The sequence below is a fragment of the Euwallacea similis genome, chromosome 6 (assembly GCF_039881205.1).
Source record: "Euwallacea similis isolate ESF13 chromosome 6, ESF131.1, whole genome shotgun sequence".
NCBI lineage: Eukaryota > Metazoa > Arthropoda > Insecta > Coleoptera > Curculionidae > Euwallacea > Euwallacea similis.
The window spans coordinates 4,207,076-4,228,269 of record NC_089614.1 but is presented as its reverse complement, the minus strand read 5'-3'; the positions used below and the strand labels follow the sequence as shown (position 1 = coordinate 4,228,269).

Here is a 21,194-nt window from a genome sequence, read left to right as displayed (position 1 = left end):
GTGAAAAAAATTGTCAAATTATCGTAAGCAATACGTTATGTCTTTAACAAAAACTTCAAATTGTGACCGAGATGTAGCTACTATATTTAATGCCCAGCATGCAAGAAAAAATGTTCAGCAATCAACGATCATGAGCTTAATTTCTAAACTAAATTAACTGTTGCAGTAAGTATAAGTTCAGTAATAATATTAATTTCATAAGGCGTCATATGCAATCAAAAAACCCTGAATATGTGGAACAAATATTTAAGCCATTCTCCTTGAACACCTTGAAAAAAATTGAATTTCGACATGAGGCTAGATTTTTGTTCATGACTTAAAGGTAAGGGAGAAGAAAGTCTTAAGTTTTCTTATCAATTATATTAGAGATAAAGCCCACTTCATCTCTAATGAACTGGTGAGCTCAAAAAACTTTAACTGGTGGTCACAAAAAAAAAACAAATTTTTTAATTGAATGCCACCATGGGTATATTCAATACTCAAATCATCGGTTCTTATTTTTTGGATAGAATTTAAATTCGGGAGAATATTTAAATTTCTTAAATTTCTGAATTTATCGAAATTCTCAGTCGCATACGTATGGCGGTAAGAAGCACTTTGTGGTACCTGTGCGATGGAGCATCTATATAAACACAATTCAAAGCGCGTAAATGAATGCATTCTGGAAATGTTTTTGGAGAACAGTAATTGGATGCAATATGGATTAGTTCTGACCCCCTAACTTACCTGATTTGACCTCGCTAGACTTTTTTTATGGGGTTTTAAAACAAGACGTTTTCAAACAAAGATCCTTTCGCGATATCAATCATCTTGAGACAGTTATTCAAGAATGTGTTTTTAACATAAATTCTCAAGCCATCAAGAATTCAACGACTGGGGTTTCTAGGACAACACTTTGTATTGAACGCGATGCAAAGAACACGGAAACATATTTTTTCTTTTTAACAGAGAAAGGAAATATTTTTGCACTATTGTACCCAACATTATAATATTAATCAAATTTCCATGAAAATGTATGTTCGTTTAAGTTGTTTATTTTCTTTACACTACTTTATAGCAACAATAATTATTGTGGCATGTATTTTCGCCTCTCTATCCTAACTTTATTAATGTTATAACGTATAATTAATATATGTTTGGATTCATAATAGTTATCTACCACCTAATGTAGCCATTTTAGGCTGATATGTGTTTATAAATTTATTTCTGTGTCAATTAGCTTTCTAAAAACACCGCAATGAACCAATCGACTAGAATACTTGCTTTAGAAGTTAGATTAACTCTGCATAAAAGTGTACGTTGCCTCTTTAATCTATTTTATATTTTCTTTAAATAGATTTATTTACTATAGCTGTAATTAATAAACATTTAATTAAACAATTACTTCAGTATTATAGAATGAGTGTTATAAGCTTTCTAACTAATTTGAATACCTTGGAATAGTTTGAATATACTTTTGGATACCTTGAAATACAGAAACACAATTTTTTTCTTTTTTAAATCAAAATCGTTCAACAACCTTAAAAATTAAAGTATTAATAGAAAATTAGAAATTAAGAAACTTTTTTCTTTGTGATTTTTTCATTTTTTTTTCTTTAAAATGTCATTTACCATCGCTTTTGAACTAGAACCGGAAGGCAAAGTAAAATTGATCTAAATTCAAGACCAAAAAAATTCCCCGTAAGACACGTACTTTATGTATGGCACTGTAGAAACGCATCTTTTACAATGATCCGTAGTGACGCCGAATAACGAAGAAACTTTTGGAGAGAGCGGGATACCACAGGAATCAATACTGAGTCCCATGTCACCATATATTTTCTACGGTCAAATACACCAGATCAGCATGGAGGGCGACGTTACTCCCGTAATGTACGTGGATGATATAGCCACCGTGGTAAAAATTGAAACAAGGGAACAGTTACAGGATAAAGCTACCATCATGGAAGCACTAGCTGTGATGCAGTTAAAGACAGCGAGCAACAAGACCGAAACGATTATGGAGAAAGAATAATACCCACTATGAAACTGATAACAGGAGACAGCATTATCGGAACACAAGGATTTGTCAACTACCTTGGAGTCTTCAAAAACAAAAATGCAACATGGCCCACCATATTCAACGAGTGACCTCGAAGACGCAACAGGTGATATACCTACTGATATCAATCATGACGAGAATTGTAAGAATTCGCATAAGTAAAAGGAGACATGTCCAGCTCAGATCATGATTAAGTCAAATGGCATAGCACACAAGAAATACAGACATATACTCGTCACTTGCTTAAGTGGAACGTTGGCGATCATTGCATGACTACCCTGTTGATCCCCAACAAGATGAAACCCAGCTCCATGAGAAAAGAATAGAATAATTATATATCTACGTCAAAAGCAAGTTTTACAAGAGAAGTAAAATTGCTCGTAAAATAACAGACAAGGTAGTGCAGTTACGATAGAATTGCAAAGATATTTATTCGGGACGTTGAAAAGTGGACAACATGAAAACGGGGTGAAATAGATCATTTGTCGGTTAAAATGTTTACGGGCCACGGCATTTTTGGCGACTATCTGATACGAGTTGGTAAGCAGGACAGTAACGCTTGTTGATTCTGTGCGGGAAATTATACCGTTTTGCACACATTGTTTGAGTGTCCACGTTTTGTCCGTGAGAGAAAGAAATCAAAGAGAATATGTGGGTTTCCAATAACCAAGGATAACATACCGGTATTGCTGCTCACTAGAGAGGAAAGCTGGATCATTAATCCATAGGCGAAAATAATAGCAATCAGGATGAGGAATAAGTAAGAAAAAAGCCTGAATAGTAGGAAAATCTATAACGACGATAATATCGACACAAAATTGACGAAAATAAATCGAGAAATTCCAGAATAGTTTAGGTCACTTCAGATTACTGCAAAATCTTAGAGGAAAAATCGAATCAGTTGAGAATAGTTCGATCCAGTCCAGGTTATACAAAATAAAGGTGAAAAAATTAAGTTAATTTAGTACAGTTTAGGTCCATCCATGAAAAATTAAGTCGTTGCAGGACAGTTTAGGTTAGTCCAAGTTATTTAAAAAATCTAAGGATCCTATGTATACTATAAAACATGGTATGGAATTTTTTTTATTTATGAATTTAGGTAACTTCTAACTTTCACTTCCCTGCTTTAAAAATTATGAGAAATTAAATTTTTTTACGAACAAATTTCAAAATTTACTTTTATTGCTCAAAATTTGGAAAAACCACAAAGGAAAAGTTTCTTAGTTCGTTATTTTCTCTCCGTATTCTAATTTTCAAGTTTCTTGGGCAATTTTCAATTAATTTTTTTTTGCATTTCTACCTTTTCAAAGTATTGAAACTAATTAAGAACAATAATTCTATTGAACTAAAATTATTGTTTAAACGAATATTTATTGGTTAAACCTTCTATAAACAAATTTAAAAAAAAACGCAAAATACATTAAAGAAACTACGTACACTTTGAAATAAAGTCTGCGTAAATTATAAAGCAAGTATTCAAATCAGCTTATTGTTGTATTTTTATAAAACTAATTGACACAAAAACAGAGTTATAAAAGAGTTACATTAAGTATTAAATAGCTATTATGAAGCTAAACAAATATTACTTACATGTCATAACATTAGGAGAGAAAGGCGAAAATACATTCCACAATAATTATAGTTGCTATGGAGCAGTATAAAAAATATATTAAAAAAGTTCTATTTTAAAAACATGCAATTTTATGGACTTTTGATTTATGATATAACGTTGGACATAATAATACAAAAATATTTCCGGGTCCTTTCCATCTCTTCAATACAAAGTGTATCAATACAAATGTCCTTATAATAAACCTTCGCCATTAAATTCTCGATGATTCTCAAATATTTAAAACACGTTCTCAAATAACCATCTAAAAATGATTGACGTCGCGAAAGGCCTTTTATTCATAAAGGTTTCCATTAAAACCCCCATAATAAAGTTCCGCGGAGTCAAATCAGGTGACCTGAGGGGCCAGAATTGCTCCATCTTGCATCCAATTAATCTGCTTCAAAATATTTTCAAAACGTGTTGATTAACGTGCCTTGAAGTATATATATATACATATATAAGTGCTTCGTCGCAGTAGTGTTATACTATAAAGTATTTCTTACTGCCAGAGGCATAGTATCGAGAAGTTCATTTAATTCGGTATTTAAAAAAATTAAGAAATCCTCGGTATTTTTTAGAAGAATACACTGCGGCATTGAATTATAACATTTAGATTTTCTTGGGATCGCCAAGTACAGTTATGTGAGCTTACCATTCCATTAGATAGGAAAAAAGCTTCATTAGTTCATAATATTTGAAAAGAAAACTCAAGACCTTCTTCTCGTTTACCTTCAAACAAAAAGAAAAATTAAGTCTTATGTCAAAATCACGTTCCTTCAAGGAGTTAACTAACTAACTTAATAAGGTGCCAACTTGAGCCAGTTAATTTAAATCTAGCTAATAATTTAGTGAGCATTGATTTCTGATCATTTCTTAATAGACGCCGGGAGCTACTTCTCGGTGAAGTGTATTTTCTCAACAAAGATAGTATATGACTAAATGGAATATTGCTTTGCTTCAATGAGTATGTAGTCTCTTTAATTTATTTTGTATTTTCTTTAAAATTTTTCATTTGTTGCTGCTTTAAGTAATAAATATTCATGTAAATAAATAATCACTTTGATATAATACAATATGAATACAGGAAAATAAAAGCAAAATTGGCCTAAGTTCATAAATAGAAAAAAAATTTATAATACGTACTTCATTTATGACACTGTATACAAAAAAAAATAAGTTGAAATGGCATGGTCAGTTTAGATTACTAGAGATTAGGAGCGAATAAAGTAAGTTATTCCGAGAGAGTTAATGGCTAACCAGGTTAGGCTACTACAAAATAAATTAAATCAAAATTGTTCTGACCTAGGAAAGCCACAGCAAAAAGATCATGAAAACTGTTCATTTTTGTTCGTCGAGACTGATATTCAAGTAACGTTTGTCTAAAATTTAAGAGCTTGAAACAAGAAGAAATATAAGTTACCTCCCTACCTATCATTTTTTATCTAGCAGTTTTTTAAATATTTACAATTTTTTTTTAATTCAATGCATAGAGGTTTTTCCGCGATTTAAGATCAGCGACTAATTGGATTAATTATTCTAATTTCATCAAAGAGGTAATTGAGACAAGACCAAAAGCCGAAGTCTCTTATCGTCAAGCAATTACTACGTGTAAGTATTAAAGTATAACAATGCCGATTATTCACGAGATGATATAACTCGTGAATATGGCTTCCATTACTTCTTTTACTGTAACTGAGGGAGAAAACAAGAATTTTTTAAGAATCTTTGGCATCCGTTTCAGTGGAACATCTAAGTAGGAATTGAATTTGAAAGAAAAACAATTGCGCCTCAAGAAAAAGGAAACAATTCCTTTCTGTTAATTATTATTTGTTTCTTTACCCTACCTTGAAGCTCCATCACTCGCTCTGTATTTACACCTAAATAAACTCGAGGTTTGTAAGTATAACCGTTTGGTTTCTTCAGTCTATCGTAGGATATGCTTGAATCAAAGTGTTTCGTGTTGTTTATATCAAGCGTCATCTGGAAGAGAGCATAATTTCCTGTGCATTTTTATATAAATTTTAAGTCTTAAAGACCTACTCCAGAATAATCAAAGTTTCATACTTTTTAAATCAAAGAAAAAACGAGAATATCAATATTCTTAAATCGCTCTAGAAACCGTTCACAAGCAAAGTTACCTGGAATATTTTCTGATCATCCGTGTTCTTTATTCTGCCTCTTGCAAGTATAACACCGGCCGAAGATTGCATCAGCATGGTGAGATTATGTCCGTTCGCCTCCATAGTAACATTAGCGTGCATTAATCTTTTGACCTCAGATCCTGGGGTGTCAAATGTGAAAGACAAGACGCTCAAATCACGCCCTTCTGTCCATTTATATTCGAACAAATATATTTTGGCAGTAGGGTCTGATTTTTCGACATAAATATCAAAATTCGAAGGTCCAGCAAGCATGAAAAATGGTTGAGAGGTGTTTTTGTAAGCATAATCTGTACACATTTTGAGCCCAATTGCAACGGACAAAGCTGACCAAGTGCAGACAGAATTAGAGATGGTAGTCTTGGCAAGTCCTGTTTGCAGATATTCTTTGTTGTTTTGCTTCACAAGAAGCTCTGACCTATAAAATAAATAAATAAACAGTAATATTTGAATGAAACACGAATATATTTGACATATGCGGCATTCAAAGGCCTTTGAGGTCCGTTTTAAGGCACGTTGAACGCGTTTTCTTACTGAAATATCGCCAGCCATTTGAATTTATTTCGCATTATGTAAAGAACTTTCACCTTTTTATATTTTTTTGTTGTCACAGAGAGCCACGAATTTTACCATTTCGACATGGAAAACAAACAGACAAGCTTCAATTAATTTCAACTACAGTCCTAGCCGGTGGCCGGTATAAAAAGTTTAATAATTTCACAAAAAGTATTAATATTAAAATACGTTATAATCCATTTTAATTACAATATAATGAGCAAATTAAATTATATGCGTTTTAGGGACTGATTACTGAGCTTAAAACATTTTACACGCCGACACAATATCCGAATATTTATATGTTTAATGGGAACGTGCCTGTTTTTGATTAAATGGAATTAAACGTGTGGGATTATCATTTTTATATTCTATTATGAAATTCACAAATTACATCATTGACGGGCCGGCCTTAAAATTGTTGGAAAAGGGATAAATTGAAAACAGAGAAAAAGGTCATAATTTAATGTGGTATGACACACAGATTAATATATCAGAATACAGATTTCTGTTCAGGGTCTTCCATAATTAATAGTACATAATTAAACCACAGATTCCTTATGTAAAAACACTAAAACTTATCCTGATTTATCCATATCCAAAAGTTAGTTATAAGAAATGTAGGGAGTAAAATTTTAAATTATGTTTAATTATTAAAAATCAAAAAACTGTAATCTAAGGAAGATTTGTATGACTTGTCTATATGAAAAGCAAAATTCAACCTTGAAATCCTTGAACCCTTTTATTGTAACTATTCGATTCATTGGCAATCTATTGAGCTATACATAAATGGTCTGATGTTTGAAGGCCCGAATATAAATTTATTTCCTGCATGAATATTATTTTATGGATATTAGCTATAAAAATAAACCTTATTACGAATAAAATTTTATTGTGATGGTCAAAGCAAAATTGTAAAAAGCTGCACACTGCGAATTTAGACAATAATATTTATGAGTAATCTCACGGTTGACAAATATTTCGTCAAATAACAAACAGAAAAGCGATGAATATGTGCATTAATTCCAAAATAGAATGTTGATGGTTATTTAGATTCCCCAAAACATCAAGCCGTTAAAAACTGGAGTTCGCCATTAACCTACCTAGCGCCGAAAATCCTCGAAGTCTTTCTTGGCAAACTGATTTTAACGCTGACCAACTTGGTTCCTTTAATCTTGATATCGCCTTTGACAGCCATCGCTGATTGCATATCAGTTTTCAATTTAATCCCAGTGCTCCCATAAAATGCACTCAAAGACATTTCTCCTGAAACATCTAAGGCCACAATGGGCTCAAAATTAGCGATAAGATCTAATTCTTTCTTTTTAGCGAAATCTGGCGCTTTTAGGGAGCCGAATATTTTGATATTGACTGATGCTGTGCCGAGGGCTGAAAGGAACAACGGGAGGCCCGCTCCCGTAGGAACTACGTATTTGGTATCAAGGAACATTGTGGCTTTTTTGTACTTAATCTCCTGAGGAGGAAAGAGATTAAAACATTAATATCAACTGATTTACTACTCGTTGTAACTAATGAGACTTGCCTTTCCTGAAAGTATATGCTTAAGATAGCTAAGCACATTAAAATATTCTGCGGCATTTCGGATTTCCGCGTCTCCTCTGAAAGTAGCGAATTTCAAATCGTTGCCGAACACTTTCAGACCGAGGGCCACCTGTAAAAAACATTAGGTAATTTCCTTGACAAGGAATAACATTTCAGGAATAAACTTTCCCGATGTAAATACGACTGAAAAAGTTCGAATTTCTACAAAAGTAAATACTGAAACTCGTTACAACTTTTATGCAAAGTTCAGCTTGCGTTGATTGTTAATAAATATAAGGACGAATGGATCTCTGTATTGACATTTTCAACGTTTAAACGCTTTTTTTATCGGAGAGTTCCCATTTGATATTTAGAGATTAAATAGCTTTTTATGCAACTACGCGTAATAAACAATAATCAAACAGGCAGCAATAAAATTCAGATCGAACAGCGAAATTTGCATTTGCATTTCAATCTACTTGTGCAACTAACAATAGAACTTATGGACCAAAAGTGCGCATGCGTGGTAACCACGTAGCCAAGTTTTTTTCGAATCATGATACATATCAATATAAACATATGAAATCCGATTTCAAGTATCACTATGCAGATCCTTTAGCTTTTAAAGGTAGTAACCGATACTTTTGACCTAGCTGTTAACTGATTCTTGAGATAACCAGACTAATATTGCTAACGTTTTGGAAAATACTCACTTTAGGTTCATTTTTAATATTGTTGGCACTATCGGCAATTTCCTGCACCCTGTTTTCAATAAAGTCACGTTCATTAGCCTGCCTGGTCCACCTTGTCTTGAACTGGTCGACTTTTTCCTTAATAACGTTGGCTTTGCTCCCCGGCCCAAATAATGATTCCAAATAGCGCTCAAAGCCCTCCACTCTACCGTGAACCTTTTAAATCATAAGGAATACGGTTAAAAAATCCAGTGATTATTTTATAACGTATTACCTCAAAAAGGTTGACATATTTCCCAAATAAATCAACTGTAAGATTTAGCATGGCAGCCCTCGGTATGTAGGATGAGGGTGAAAATAATACATTAGTTTCGTAGTTCCCACCTGTGAGGAAAAAATGAATTATAACGGTTTGAGGTAAGAATAACGCAACCAGCGTCTTTTATGGATTTCGTCTTTACCTAAATTGTATTCGTCAAAGTATAAAGACCCTTCCCGGTTGTGAGAAAATTTCCTAATATCCGGACTGAATTTTTCAACCAAATCTTCTTCGGACAACAAACTCTGGATCTCCACTTTTAAAGGATTTGCTGATTTAATAATGTTGTGGAGATGTGACCATACGAACGAACCGACTGAAATAAAGATGAGGCTTTTACATGCATTATCTAAAACCTTTGATAACTTCTAGTAAAGAGCAGCATTTGAGAAGTTTTAAGTGAGTGTACGGGTATAATGCACAGCAGAGCATAAAAATCTCATCCCCGCCCCTCAATTTAAAACCATGTCTTCCACCGCCTCAGTTCGAGAGATAATATGCGTCATGAGCTGAGTAAATCTGCATACAAATACATTTATTAGAGAGCTGGCCCTTGAGATGTTGGTTTCACTTTAAAAGTATGCCAAACTATACAAGTAATTTTACCGTCTTCCTTGGAAATTACTCGCTGGGACGCCAGACTAAATTGAAACAAGTTTTTGACCTCAAAGAAAAGTTAATCAGAGATTTTTGGTACGTCTATACAGGATGCTCCAGGAAAAGTGGTCCAAATGATTGTTGTGCTGGATAGTAAGACAACACAGCTATCCAACTAAACTTGTCTTATACAAAAGTTGCATAAAGTTCTCAGTTTATAAAAGAACATGACTTTCAGCTGAACTTCTAACAAAACTCAATGGCGAACGGTGCTTGAACTTTTTGAAAAACGATTTATCTCTAATTTTGGAGGATGTTCCTCAACATTAAAACTTTCTTTTTGGTTTATGCGAAATGTCATTCCTGTTCATTGCTATATATATATATATATATAGATATATAAATTCTTGAATATGAATTGACCACATCGATGGTTCAGTCGGGGTAGTGAACATCTGTGGCCACCATGATGTCCCGACTTAAATCCATCAGAATTTTTTTTTATGTGTTTTTGAAGTCATTGGTATGCAAATTTGTACTTAAAAGCAGAGAGGGGTTATAGGATAATATTCAAGAAGGTGTTAGTACTATTTTAAACAATAACCAATCTCTGTTCCACACATCCAATTTGTGCGACAAAATTTTGGTTTAAGACTGGGACAATTTATTGATGTAAACGGGCGAACTTTTGAAAATTTGCTTTAGTTGATTTTTTGTAATTTTCAAGATGTCGATAAAACTCTTAGTTCAATGAAGGATATTACTGATATCGTTAAATAAAATACGCATTACCTACTGATATCTGTTAGAAAAACAACAATTTAATTCCTTTCAAATTTCACCTGACGGACAGGATGTAACAAAAAAGTAATATTGACAAAAAATTGGAAAAGCGTGAAATCACTTAATTGAAAATATCCCGAAAACCGTTAGAGCTATTACTTCTTCTACAAAATCCCTTTTGGTGTAAAATAGTTGAGAGTATTACAATTCATGAAAATACTCAAATTATCATCACTGGTAAAAAAGTTAGGTCGATTTTATGGACTTCAGTAAGACGCAGAGGATGCTACCTATCTATCTTGAAATAGAGATTTTAAATAAATTTATGCTACCCAAAAACCCCCTTGGAGCAATTTCATGTATGTAAGTCAGAAACAGTGAAATTTATTCCCAATTTGCAGAATAAAAAAAATACTTTTATATCCTGCAAAATGAAAACATACAACTTTTATATAAAGCAAGTTCAGCTGAATCGCTTTATTCGTTTATTCACGAGTACGCTATACTCATTTGTACGAATGTGAATTAAGTTGAGTTCACCTCTACCAAACTCGTTATTTAATATTAAGATCTATCTAAAAATTTGTTTTCGAATTGAAAGCGTATAACCCTAAAAAGATTTTTTTTTAAATGGATAAAAATTAGAACAAATACGTCTGAGTTGAGCACCCTACAGGGTCACACGTGACGATTGGTCCACAATTGCGGTGAACATTATCAAAGACGATGGGATAACGGTCGACGCAATCTTCTGCTTGATGCAATAACTGAAGCGATAACTAGAGAGTTATCGATGAATACAAATTTTGCTTAAAAAAAACGTGGTGGAATATCAAGACAAAAATTACCTTGATTTACATCTTCATGTCTCAAATTGTAAGCAATCTTCCTAACAAGGAGATAACTAGGGCATCGCATCACTTGGAGATACGCCGCAATCCTAACTTCAGTATCCTGGTCTTGGCTCTGATATATACTTTCAAAATAATGTCTGTGCTTCTCGCAAGGCAGACGCCTGAAAGTTTCAACAACCGCTACTCGCACACCTACGTCCAGATTAGAATCACCCACAAGTTTAAAAAGTTCTTCTTCGAATTTCTCTGATACCCATCCTATGCTAGACAACGCCTTGAGTGTCACTATGATCTACGGCAGATATATATTTTATTTTACAACTTTCGTTGTTAGAGTTTTACAGGAAAACTTTTGCCGATAGTCTTATCAATGAGAAAACAAACGAGGGGTGGGCAAAGCCTCGTGTAATTACGATCGTAATTAATTGAATAGCATAGTCGAATAAATAATAAAATCAATTAATCGAACGCTATAATTAATTATTAATAAAATGTCAATTGGCGTGTATCATGTTTGTTTTGTAAAATGCAATTTGATATTAGCATTCTCCTCAATTAGCTTATATGTCATCAATTTGCGAACTGCAATTATCCATTAAAACGTTCAATAATTAGCCATTTGGCATTCGCTTACCTTATCCTCAACATCTCTGTCAGCAGTGTTATTTCCCAACAGCTCTAATAAATAACCCTCGAAGTGCCATATAATCGAGTAAATAGCTGTAGTTTTTTCACACTCAGCATTCAAAACACAAAAGGTACGGCTTAAGGAGGCCACACTAAGGGCAATGTTGGACGACGAAGGTCTCTCTTTGAGAATCACAAGGGCGGACTCCATCATGCTTGTGTCTGGATTCGGAATGAAGGCCACAGTCGTCATCCATTCATCTACAGTAGTTTCAGATACTTTTCTGGAGAGGATTAGGTCTTTTATTAGACCCAGAGAGCCGGCTGTGTTTATGTAGGGAAGAGCCTCCAAAACGTGTTTCCTAGAAATCGTTATAGTGTTGAAAAAAAGAATCTTCCGCTTTATTAAAAAAATAAAAATAAAAACCCATTAACTGCATGAAACAACGAGTATTTCTCTGGAAATGGGTTCGGAAAACTATATGAAATGAAACTCTCCTTACGCCATAAGATTAAAAATATTATAGATTATATACACATAAAACATTTTTACATTCAATAAATAATACTTAAGGAAGAGTAGTAGCGCAAATTTTATATATTTAGATTATTAGCTAACTTTAAACATTAACTAACCCTCATCATATTCTAAACTATTTTAATAATCTTCGTTACTCTAAAATTCACGTTCCTCTGGAGTATTTTTGCCCCCCTCAATACTATCCGCTTTAAAGCACGTCTCGGTCATCAAAATCTCTAAATTTAGGTCCAGTTTTCTTCTAATTAGATTAATCGTGTCTTCAAAATTACCCTTAAATCCGTTGTTATCGGATCAAATGAATGTATTCTTATTAATCATTTTTATTCAATAAGATTTCTCGAGATCTAATGATCTACACTATTACCCTCAAATTTAATCTGGTTAATTATATGTATTGTTTTACTCTTAGTAAGTATATTTTTAGATATTAATATCTCTACTAATCCTCTATAACTAATCTAATACTCAAAGTAACCTTTAAATCCAGTCCGGTCTAACATTATTTAGTCTTTAATACTCTCTATTAAAAAGTATTTAAGAGCCTTCACCATTTCAAGATACAAGGTTATTTAAGCTTTTTAATCAGTATTCATCCTTACCCGTAAATCCTAGCTTATGTAAAATTATTTTGCCGTTAACAATTATCTCTTCTATCGTTTTCCGAAAGGTACAAATTTCAATCCAAAAAATTACCGTTAAAAAACTTTCTGTGTGAGGGCACTCAAAAGACCCCAAGATTTGAAGACTAAGGGTAACCTAACTTCAATCCTATTTCAAATTAACCTGAGGTTTATTATTACCCATAGAACTGCTCTTTTTCAAAGAGTCTTTTGTCCTCCAAATTTATTAACTTCACATTATTTTAAACTGAAATTAATTCAACTTTCAAAATTACCCGTAAACCCATTCCAATAAAAATTTAAAGTTTATTTATATTTAATATTTCTCCATAAAAAAAATGCGCTTGGTTTCCTAAATGTTCTACCCAACAGAGTCAATAAGTAGAAACACGTGTCACCAATTCTATTTCGAACTGTTTTAATGTTCATTGTTACCCTTGTCCAACTTCATCTGGAATTTTACCCTTAAAACTGACTTCTTTCAAGTACATTTTGTTCTTCGACATGTTCAAATTTCAACCCACATTATTTTAAATTAGAACTCATCAAAATTACCCTTAATTTTAAGTTGTTTTAGCTTAAATATTGCAGATTTAAGAAACACTTTGTTCTCCAAATATTCTCTGGTTCTGGTCTAACATCATGAGATCTTTAACATTCTCTCTACTGTAGAACATTCTAGAGGCTAAGGTTTAGAGACCAAGTGGCCCCTAACTTTAACTCCATTTCGAAACTGATGTAATGTTCGTTATTAGGTAGCATTAAATCCAACCACGTCTGAAGTTATTTGACCCTTGAAGCCTTTTTCAACCATTTCAAAACCCTCAGATTTCAACCCACATTATTTAAAAGTAAAACTAATCTTATTTTTAACTTATTTCTAAAATTACCCTTAAATTCACCTCGATCATTTAAAGTTCTTTTATTATAAATACCTGCTTATTCAAGAGAGATTTTATTTTCCAAGTGTTCTCATAATTTAGTAACTCTTAAATGTAGTCTAGTCTGACATCGGTTTACTCTTAATAATTTTCGATTTATAGTACTCTAAGGACTCCAAGATTTCCGTTACCCTTAAAGTCAACAACCTCATTAGAATGTGTTTTAAAATAAATTCTCCTTTCATATTTTATTTCGGGTTACGCGTCCTCCACAAGAGAATTGCGTCGATATTCTTTGGAATAATGTCTTTGCAAACCAATAAGGTGGAAAATGCATCATATTTTTCAAATGTGAAAAATCAGATTCGAGATACTAGATATTATCAAAAAAATGGAATACTTGAAAAAGTGTTTGGAATTGTGCTGCAAATGCATCTGTAAAAGTACAAAACGATGAGAAAAGCGCAAAATGAGAAAAAAGTGGAAAAATCTCGATTTTATAATGATGGATAAAGAGATAAAAAGGCAAAAATCATTTCTAACTATACTTAAAATTAAAAACCAAAGAGCTATTTAAAAGCATGCAGTATCGGACAAATGTGGAAAAATTTAATATAAACTACTAAAAAAAATTGCCCAGTGAATTATGTATTGAAAGTGTTATACTTGAAATGCGAAATGCTTGAATTCAGTACAAAAGGGCCATAGGATTAAAGACGCAAAATTGGAAAAAAAGGCGAACGACTGTGATAGGCGCGAAATATTGGAAAGAAAGTGTGAAATATTAAATATTTCTTTTGAAAAAATTGTAACGGCATGCGGCGAATTAAATACGCTTTGAAATGATATTCGAAGTGAGTCTGCGGAAGGCAATACGATGGAAGATGAAAGACGCACAGAATTGGAAAAAAGTGAAAAATCTGCATCTCGAGGCATTCGAAGCCAAATATTAAAAAAAGTCGAATAATATGAATATCCCTCACGCTTTAAAATAATGCTTTAAAGAAATAAATAAAAGGATCAAAATCAGAAAAAATGGCATGATTGTAATTGAAAGTGAAAAATAGTTTAGAAATAATTAAGTAAAAAAATTTAATATGTCGATTCAAGAAAATTTTGCGGACATTCGCCCTTGGAGTATGCTTTCGAATTGCAGTCGAAATGAGTGAGCAATGAAGCAAACAGGAAAAGTGAAATCATTAGATTTCGAGATCGAAAATATTTTAAAACATGAGCCCAATAGCACATACTAGTACTTTGTAATTATGTATGTAATAGAGAAGTATCAAATATTTGCAGCAATTTAGATCGCATGTAAACAAATCACCTCGCAATACTTTGACGGGTGATATCATTCAAGCTTTAAATAATTTATTAATAATATTTTATCATTCGATAAAATAACATTAAAGAGTACCTCACACTCCCGTATTACTGATATATAAGTCCATAAAGTGAAAATAAACGACATTTATAGACAAGCAATATTTTCTATTAGGTTTCACTTTGAAAGTGGACTCGGGACACATTTTATCTCTAATGTTTCGCTTGTTTCTCCTGTTTCTTTTGGGTAAGGTAGTTAAGCCTAATGGGGCAAGATACTATTATTTTATAGGGATTTGGCACTGTGTAACACTTCTGGGAGCTGAAATATAGATTCGAACATAAAAACAAAGCATAACTCAGTCCAGCTTGGCGGACATATTTTGTAAAACGCTTTGCGCCATGAAAATAGAAAACGTGTAGGAAGTGGAGCGTTTTGATCTCCAAAAATAGCTACGTTAAAATTTCACTTGAAAAAGTTATTAAATCCACTAGTATGATGATGCGACGTTTATGGAGTTTACTTCGTCTTTACGCATGATGAAACGACATTATTTCCGCACTGTCAAACATGATAAAGAATTCTGAAATTTCAAATGGCCTGTCAAAGAGAAACGTTTTTGCGCTGCAAAGTTTGCGTATAAGCGTATATAGATAGAGCCGAATCGAACTAAAACAAATATATGCCCACACTTGCCCAAATCCTTTTGCTGGAAAGGTAATAACTTGGGCTCTCAAACGTTCTGGCTGATTGATTTTATTGAGCTAATTCATTCCTAAGTATACAGGTTGTCCCCGAAATATTGGCACAAATGAGTAATGGGCACTAAAGAGAAAAAAATAGAGCGATTTAGCTATACAAAAGTTGTTTTTTTTCACTCTACAGGGTGTTAAAAAAGTTTTTTGACGTCAAATTACTCCTAGGGATTTTCTTAGGTACAATTCATTTAAAATATCTGTTTTAAACTAGCTGATAGGTGATGCAAAAGAGACTTTGCTAAGACACAAGTGGCGCTACCTAGTGATTCTATACACTTTCATTTGTTTGTGAATATTACTTTCTTCATAAGCCCCGCCCACATGGATGTGAAAGACAATAAAAGATTTGTTGAGTTGAGTAAAAATCATTAAAGTAATCAAGTTCAAAACACATCAGGAAATTATTCAGAGATTTGTACTTGACGTGTACTTTTGTAAGGAATCAATAATATCCCTAATTGAATTAAAAGCTTTACCTGTATCTTGAAAAGAAAGAAAAATGAACTAAGTAAATTTTCGAAATGTCAATCGTTTACACCAGTACATTTTCCAAGTTTTAAACCAAAATTTCGCCGCACCTTAAACAGAGCTGAGTTATTGTTTCTGATTTAATTTACACTTTCTTAAATATTATCACATAACTCCTCTTTGCTGTTAGATATGAGATTATATACCAATAAGTTAAAAAAAAACAAAGAAAAAAAATCTAATAGGTATAAATCGGGATTTTGTGATGGCCACAGATGTTCACTATTCCTGCTCACCCATCCATGTAGAAAGTTCATAATCAAAAACTCCCTTATGTGTGCAGAGGAACATCTTCCAAGGCTAAGGGTAAGTCGTTTTTCAAGAGGTTAAAGTACGGTTTCCCATTCAGTTTTGATGGAAGTTCAACTAGTCCCAAAATCCCACACCACACATTAATTGAAAATTCATGTTGGAAGTGATGTTCTCGCAGGAAATGAGGATTTTCTGTGTTGTAAAAATAACTGTTTTTCCAATCAACTGTACCTCTCCTAGTAAATGTTCCCTCGTCAGTGATCAATATTTTATTAAAGAACAAATGGCCGTGATGTTGCTATTGGACTAACAAATTGCTGTTTGTGTGCAAAAGTCTGGGTTTAAAAATCTCTTGGCAACAACTTTTGAACAGCAGTAAACTAACATGGAAATAACTTCTTTTTCTAGAAGAAGTCTAGAAATTGATTATTTGCTGAGCTCCTTCACTTCAGAGACGAAGATTTACTCTTTTTGATCCACAAGGATCTTTCAGCAGTACGATGACTTCCAAAATTTGTTTGCACATTAACACGAACTATGTTTTTCATCTGAATATTATTCCAGTTAATGCATTAATATGTATGCACATATTGCAAGCAGTTAATAAATTGATGGTATTCATAAATCGTGTACATTATATTATTTTTCGATTTCGGAATGATTATGGCTACTTTACCGCACTGATACAAGTTTAATTGTGTTTTGTTCTGTTGTTTTGCGGTTCTCTTCCTTTTAAGCAATGTTTTCAGCAACCTACTGTGATGGCTGTGGTTCTATCTGACTTTAACACCATATCACAGCCTGTTACCTATGATGGACAATTCTTCCATTGGTAACTTGGATAAAAAAAATCCGACTTTCAATACACACGGCGATTAAAAAATGGAAGCGCTCCCACAGGCGGACTATAATCATCGCTATGAAGGCCTTAATCCGAGATCTACAGGATTTGAAGAGTTAACATTAACTCGCTTTATTAGAAAAATAAAATATGTTTGCATTTCCTATCATCGACGTATTTAGGGTTTATTTTCCTGCTATAAAATTTCCTTCTATAAAAAATTCCTGCCATAAAAAACAACCTTTCTGCGTAATTCTTCAGTCACATCTTCACTGTCTTTCTTGACAAATTCATGACCTCACTAAAAAATTACTTCTATTCCCATTTAACCCGGAATTCGGGTCACTAGCTACCATAGTCACAATAGAAGTTTCTTGGAATGCCTTCTTTATCCTATCGTATCACTGTTGTACTTGGAGAGTTTGGAGGATCGTCACTGGTATCTTCCACTGCAATGAAAACCAGAATGGTTGTTGCCAGTCTAGAACTACCATTATCCAAAACAGTTGTATTCAATTAATAACTGATTGCTCGTAATCCAAAGGTGTGTCCAGATATAAAAGTCATGCATTGGAATCTAAATGGAAAATGTATTTTCGATTCCCAACACTAATGAAACATGAAACTTCACTGTTTACTCCTAAATCGTTATCTAAAGTCTTGAATTGCATCAATTCTGAGTTCATTAGACTTGTTTAGCTTATTGATATCTTGGCTTCGCTTTGAGTATATTCTGGAGAATCGCCACTTTCGCTCAAAAGTTTGATTTGCACTGTGGTTGTTTCGGTAAGTTGCTAAGTTTAACCAGCAACATGAGCCTAGGCTCTTAAGGTGTATTTAAAGGCTGTTTCTCCCTATCTATCCATAGCACCTCCTATCAAACAGCTCGGAACAGAGATTTCAAATAAACGTGTCGTATCCAAAAACCCCCCAAAAAGTCGATAAATGAAAAATTTCGAGATTTAGTCATAATTTTTACAGAATTAAAAAATCTTACAATTAGACATCTTAAAATGAAAACAGGCAACTTTTTTCTAAGGCATATTTAGGTGAATCGCTCTAAGCTTATATCCGCCAGCGCGCTGTACTCATTTGTACCAATGTTTTTGGGACGTCCTGTATTAGAAAATTCAACTTACTTGGCCGAGGGACACGTAGCGGCTGTGTGAGTGTAAAAGCTGGCCAAAGCGGGATAAGACAACCCCCTCAATCCAAAGATGAATTTCCCAAACAAATCAGAAAAATTACTTTCCGACTCTCGCTGGCTTTCTTTGCATAATTCCTTAATCAAGTCTCTCGTTATTTTGAGATCACCACTCGTGGGTTGCTTAGGAATTGAATGGTCGAACTTGAGATTTGTTCGACTTGATATCTCAGTCTCTCCATCCAGCTGCTTCTCTCCCTGTTCTCTAAGTGTCAATTTTTGGATAACATTCGTCGAGGCTCCCACGGCGTTATTGGAAAATGGCTCTAAAAGAAACGTCTCTTCGCAAATTATTTCGTTGTAGATATTTTCGTCGATCGACAGCGTACAGCGGCTTGACGATTTCACGATATTTTCGCTCTTCGTCCTCTGAAAAACAATTAATAATTCAAAACCGATAAATTGGCTGAAAATAAATCTAATTTCTCCGTGAAATAATTTTAGATTTTTTAGCAAAATTATTATGGCGCAGGCTTGTCCGGATGCCAGAAGCGCTTCAGCCCGCCTGCAATTACGCTACGGTTTATCCTTTATTTGTTGACCGCCATGTTAGCATATTAACAATAAATATAATCGCCCTAATAAATTCAACGCCCCATTTATCAGAAGTTATTCTCGTCGAATAATTTCGCGAAATTGCGAAATGAATTCGCGTAAGCAAATCAGTACTAGATTGTGCCTGGAATATGTCTATGTAAGCCAATACATAGTGCGGAAACAATCAATCCTGATTTGTGTAGTATGGCATAGTAGCAATTCCTACCAAACGTCCCTAATTGTTGTAAATATTACTGAGGCTCATTAACCTAAACTAAACAAAGTTTGAACCATTAAAAACAAAAATTCGCAAAGCGACTCAACGTCAACATTCAGTGGTCCGTCCATAGATTATCGTCAATGACAAGCGTGCACAGGGTTAGTCCCTATATTTAGCCATCGCCTATCAATTTTATCATAAAAAAAACTTTAAATACAAAAATTATAGGGTTAATCCAAAGTAGCCAGGAAATGTTACGTAACACAACAAATGAATATTGCAAGGTTGACAAAAGACACAAATCCGGTAAATTTATAATGAAACACCCTGTATATTTTAAAAGAATTGAGTAGATCTTTATTTTCTGATTTTAAAAATATATAACATATTGACATTTGGTTTAACCATTTTCACGGTATTTCCATTGAAAAATCGGGATTATATCATTTTCCCAAATCGCAGTTGCCATGAATAAATAAATGAACCAAATATCATTAATTATTATTATTTATTAATTTATTATTTTCATCTTGGAAATAATACATTAATTTAGAACTATTAGGTGTACAACTTTGCTTCCGCCGTTTTTTTTCCGAATTTCGCGATTTTATTGTAAAAAACTAATTATACCTTTAGGATCCAAAGTATTGTCCATCGCTGGCCACTACTTTCTCCCATCTTTCGGGCAGCATACGAATCCCGTGTTGAAAAAATTGGACATCTTTTGAAGCGATCCACGATTCTATCCAATTTCTTACTTCTTCATAAGACCGGAAGTGTTGGTCAGCTAGCCCATGTGCCATGGATCGAAACAAGTGATAATCAGAAGGAGCTAGGTCAGGAGAATATGGCGGGTGGGGTAGGACTTCCCATTTCAATGTTTCCAAGTATTTCTTGACCACTTGCGCAACATGGGGTCGAGCATTATCGTGCTGCAAAATCACTTTATCATGTCTCTCGTTGTATTGCAGCCGTTTCTTTTTCAATGCTCGGCTCAAACGCATTAATTGGGTTCGATAAAGAGCACCTGTGATTGTTTCAGTTGGTTGTAACAGCTCATAATATATTACGCCGAGTTGATCCCACCAAATACAGAGCATGATTTTGGAACCATGAATAGACGGTTTGGCCGTCGACGTGGAAGCATGGCCGGGATATCCCCAAGTCTTTTTGCGTTTGGGATTATCGTAATGAACCCATTTCTCGTCCCCAGTCACAATACGATGCAGAAATCCCTTCCGTCTTTGCCTTGCAAGCAACTGTTCACAAGCGAACAGACGCCTGTCAATATCTCTTGGTTTCAACTCGTACGGCACCCAATATCCTTGCTTCTGAATCATTCCCATGTCTTTGAGGCGTTTTGAGATTGTTTGTTGAGTCACTCCCAATGATTGTGCCAATTCTTGTTGACTTTGACACGAGTCTTCGTCAAGTAATGCTTCCAAGTTCGCATCTTGGAAAACCTTCTTTCTTCCACCGCTATGTTGGTCTTCGACGTGAAAATCACCGTTCTTGAAGCGCTGAAACCACTCACGACATGTCCTTTCACTAATAGTGGCTTCCCCATAAGTATCTGAGAGCATTCGATGAGCCTCAGCAGCAGATTTCTTCATATTGAAGCAGAAAAGTAAAACCTCCCGCAAATGACGAGAATTTGGCTCGTACACTGACATTTTCAATTGCGAATAACTTTATGATGAAGACACA

The 21,194-nt window shown here is 33.9% G+C and overlaps 1 protein-coding gene across 1 annotated transcript in view; it reads right to left on the bottom strand.

The window, feature by feature from the left end:
- LOC136409685 (uncharacterized) overlaps positions 1-21,194 on the bottom strand; it is a 95,004-nt gene that overhangs the window by 55,840 nt on the left and 17,970 nt on the right. Inside the window, exons 4-13 of the mRNA XM_066391362.1 lie at positions 18,666-19,099; positions 11,789-12,143; positions 11,149-11,446; positions 9,063-9,236; positions 8,876-8,985; positions 8,623-8,817; positions 7,911-8,039; positions 7,471-7,841; positions 5,792-6,230; positions 5,498-5,633 (exon numbers count right to left, since the gene is read on the bottom strand). Coding sequence (XP_066247459.1) covers positions 5,498-5,633; positions 5,792-6,230; positions 7,471-7,841; positions 7,911-8,039; positions 8,623-8,817; positions 8,876-8,985; positions 9,063-9,236; positions 11,149-11,446; positions 11,789-12,143; positions 18,666-19,099 — 2,641 coding nt within the window. The remainder of the gene's footprint in view (positions 1-5,497; positions 5,634-5,791; positions 6,231-7,470; positions 7,842-7,910; positions 8,040-8,622; positions 8,818-8,875; positions 8,986-9,062; positions 9,237-11,148; positions 11,447-11,788; positions 12,144-18,665; positions 19,100-21,194) is intronic.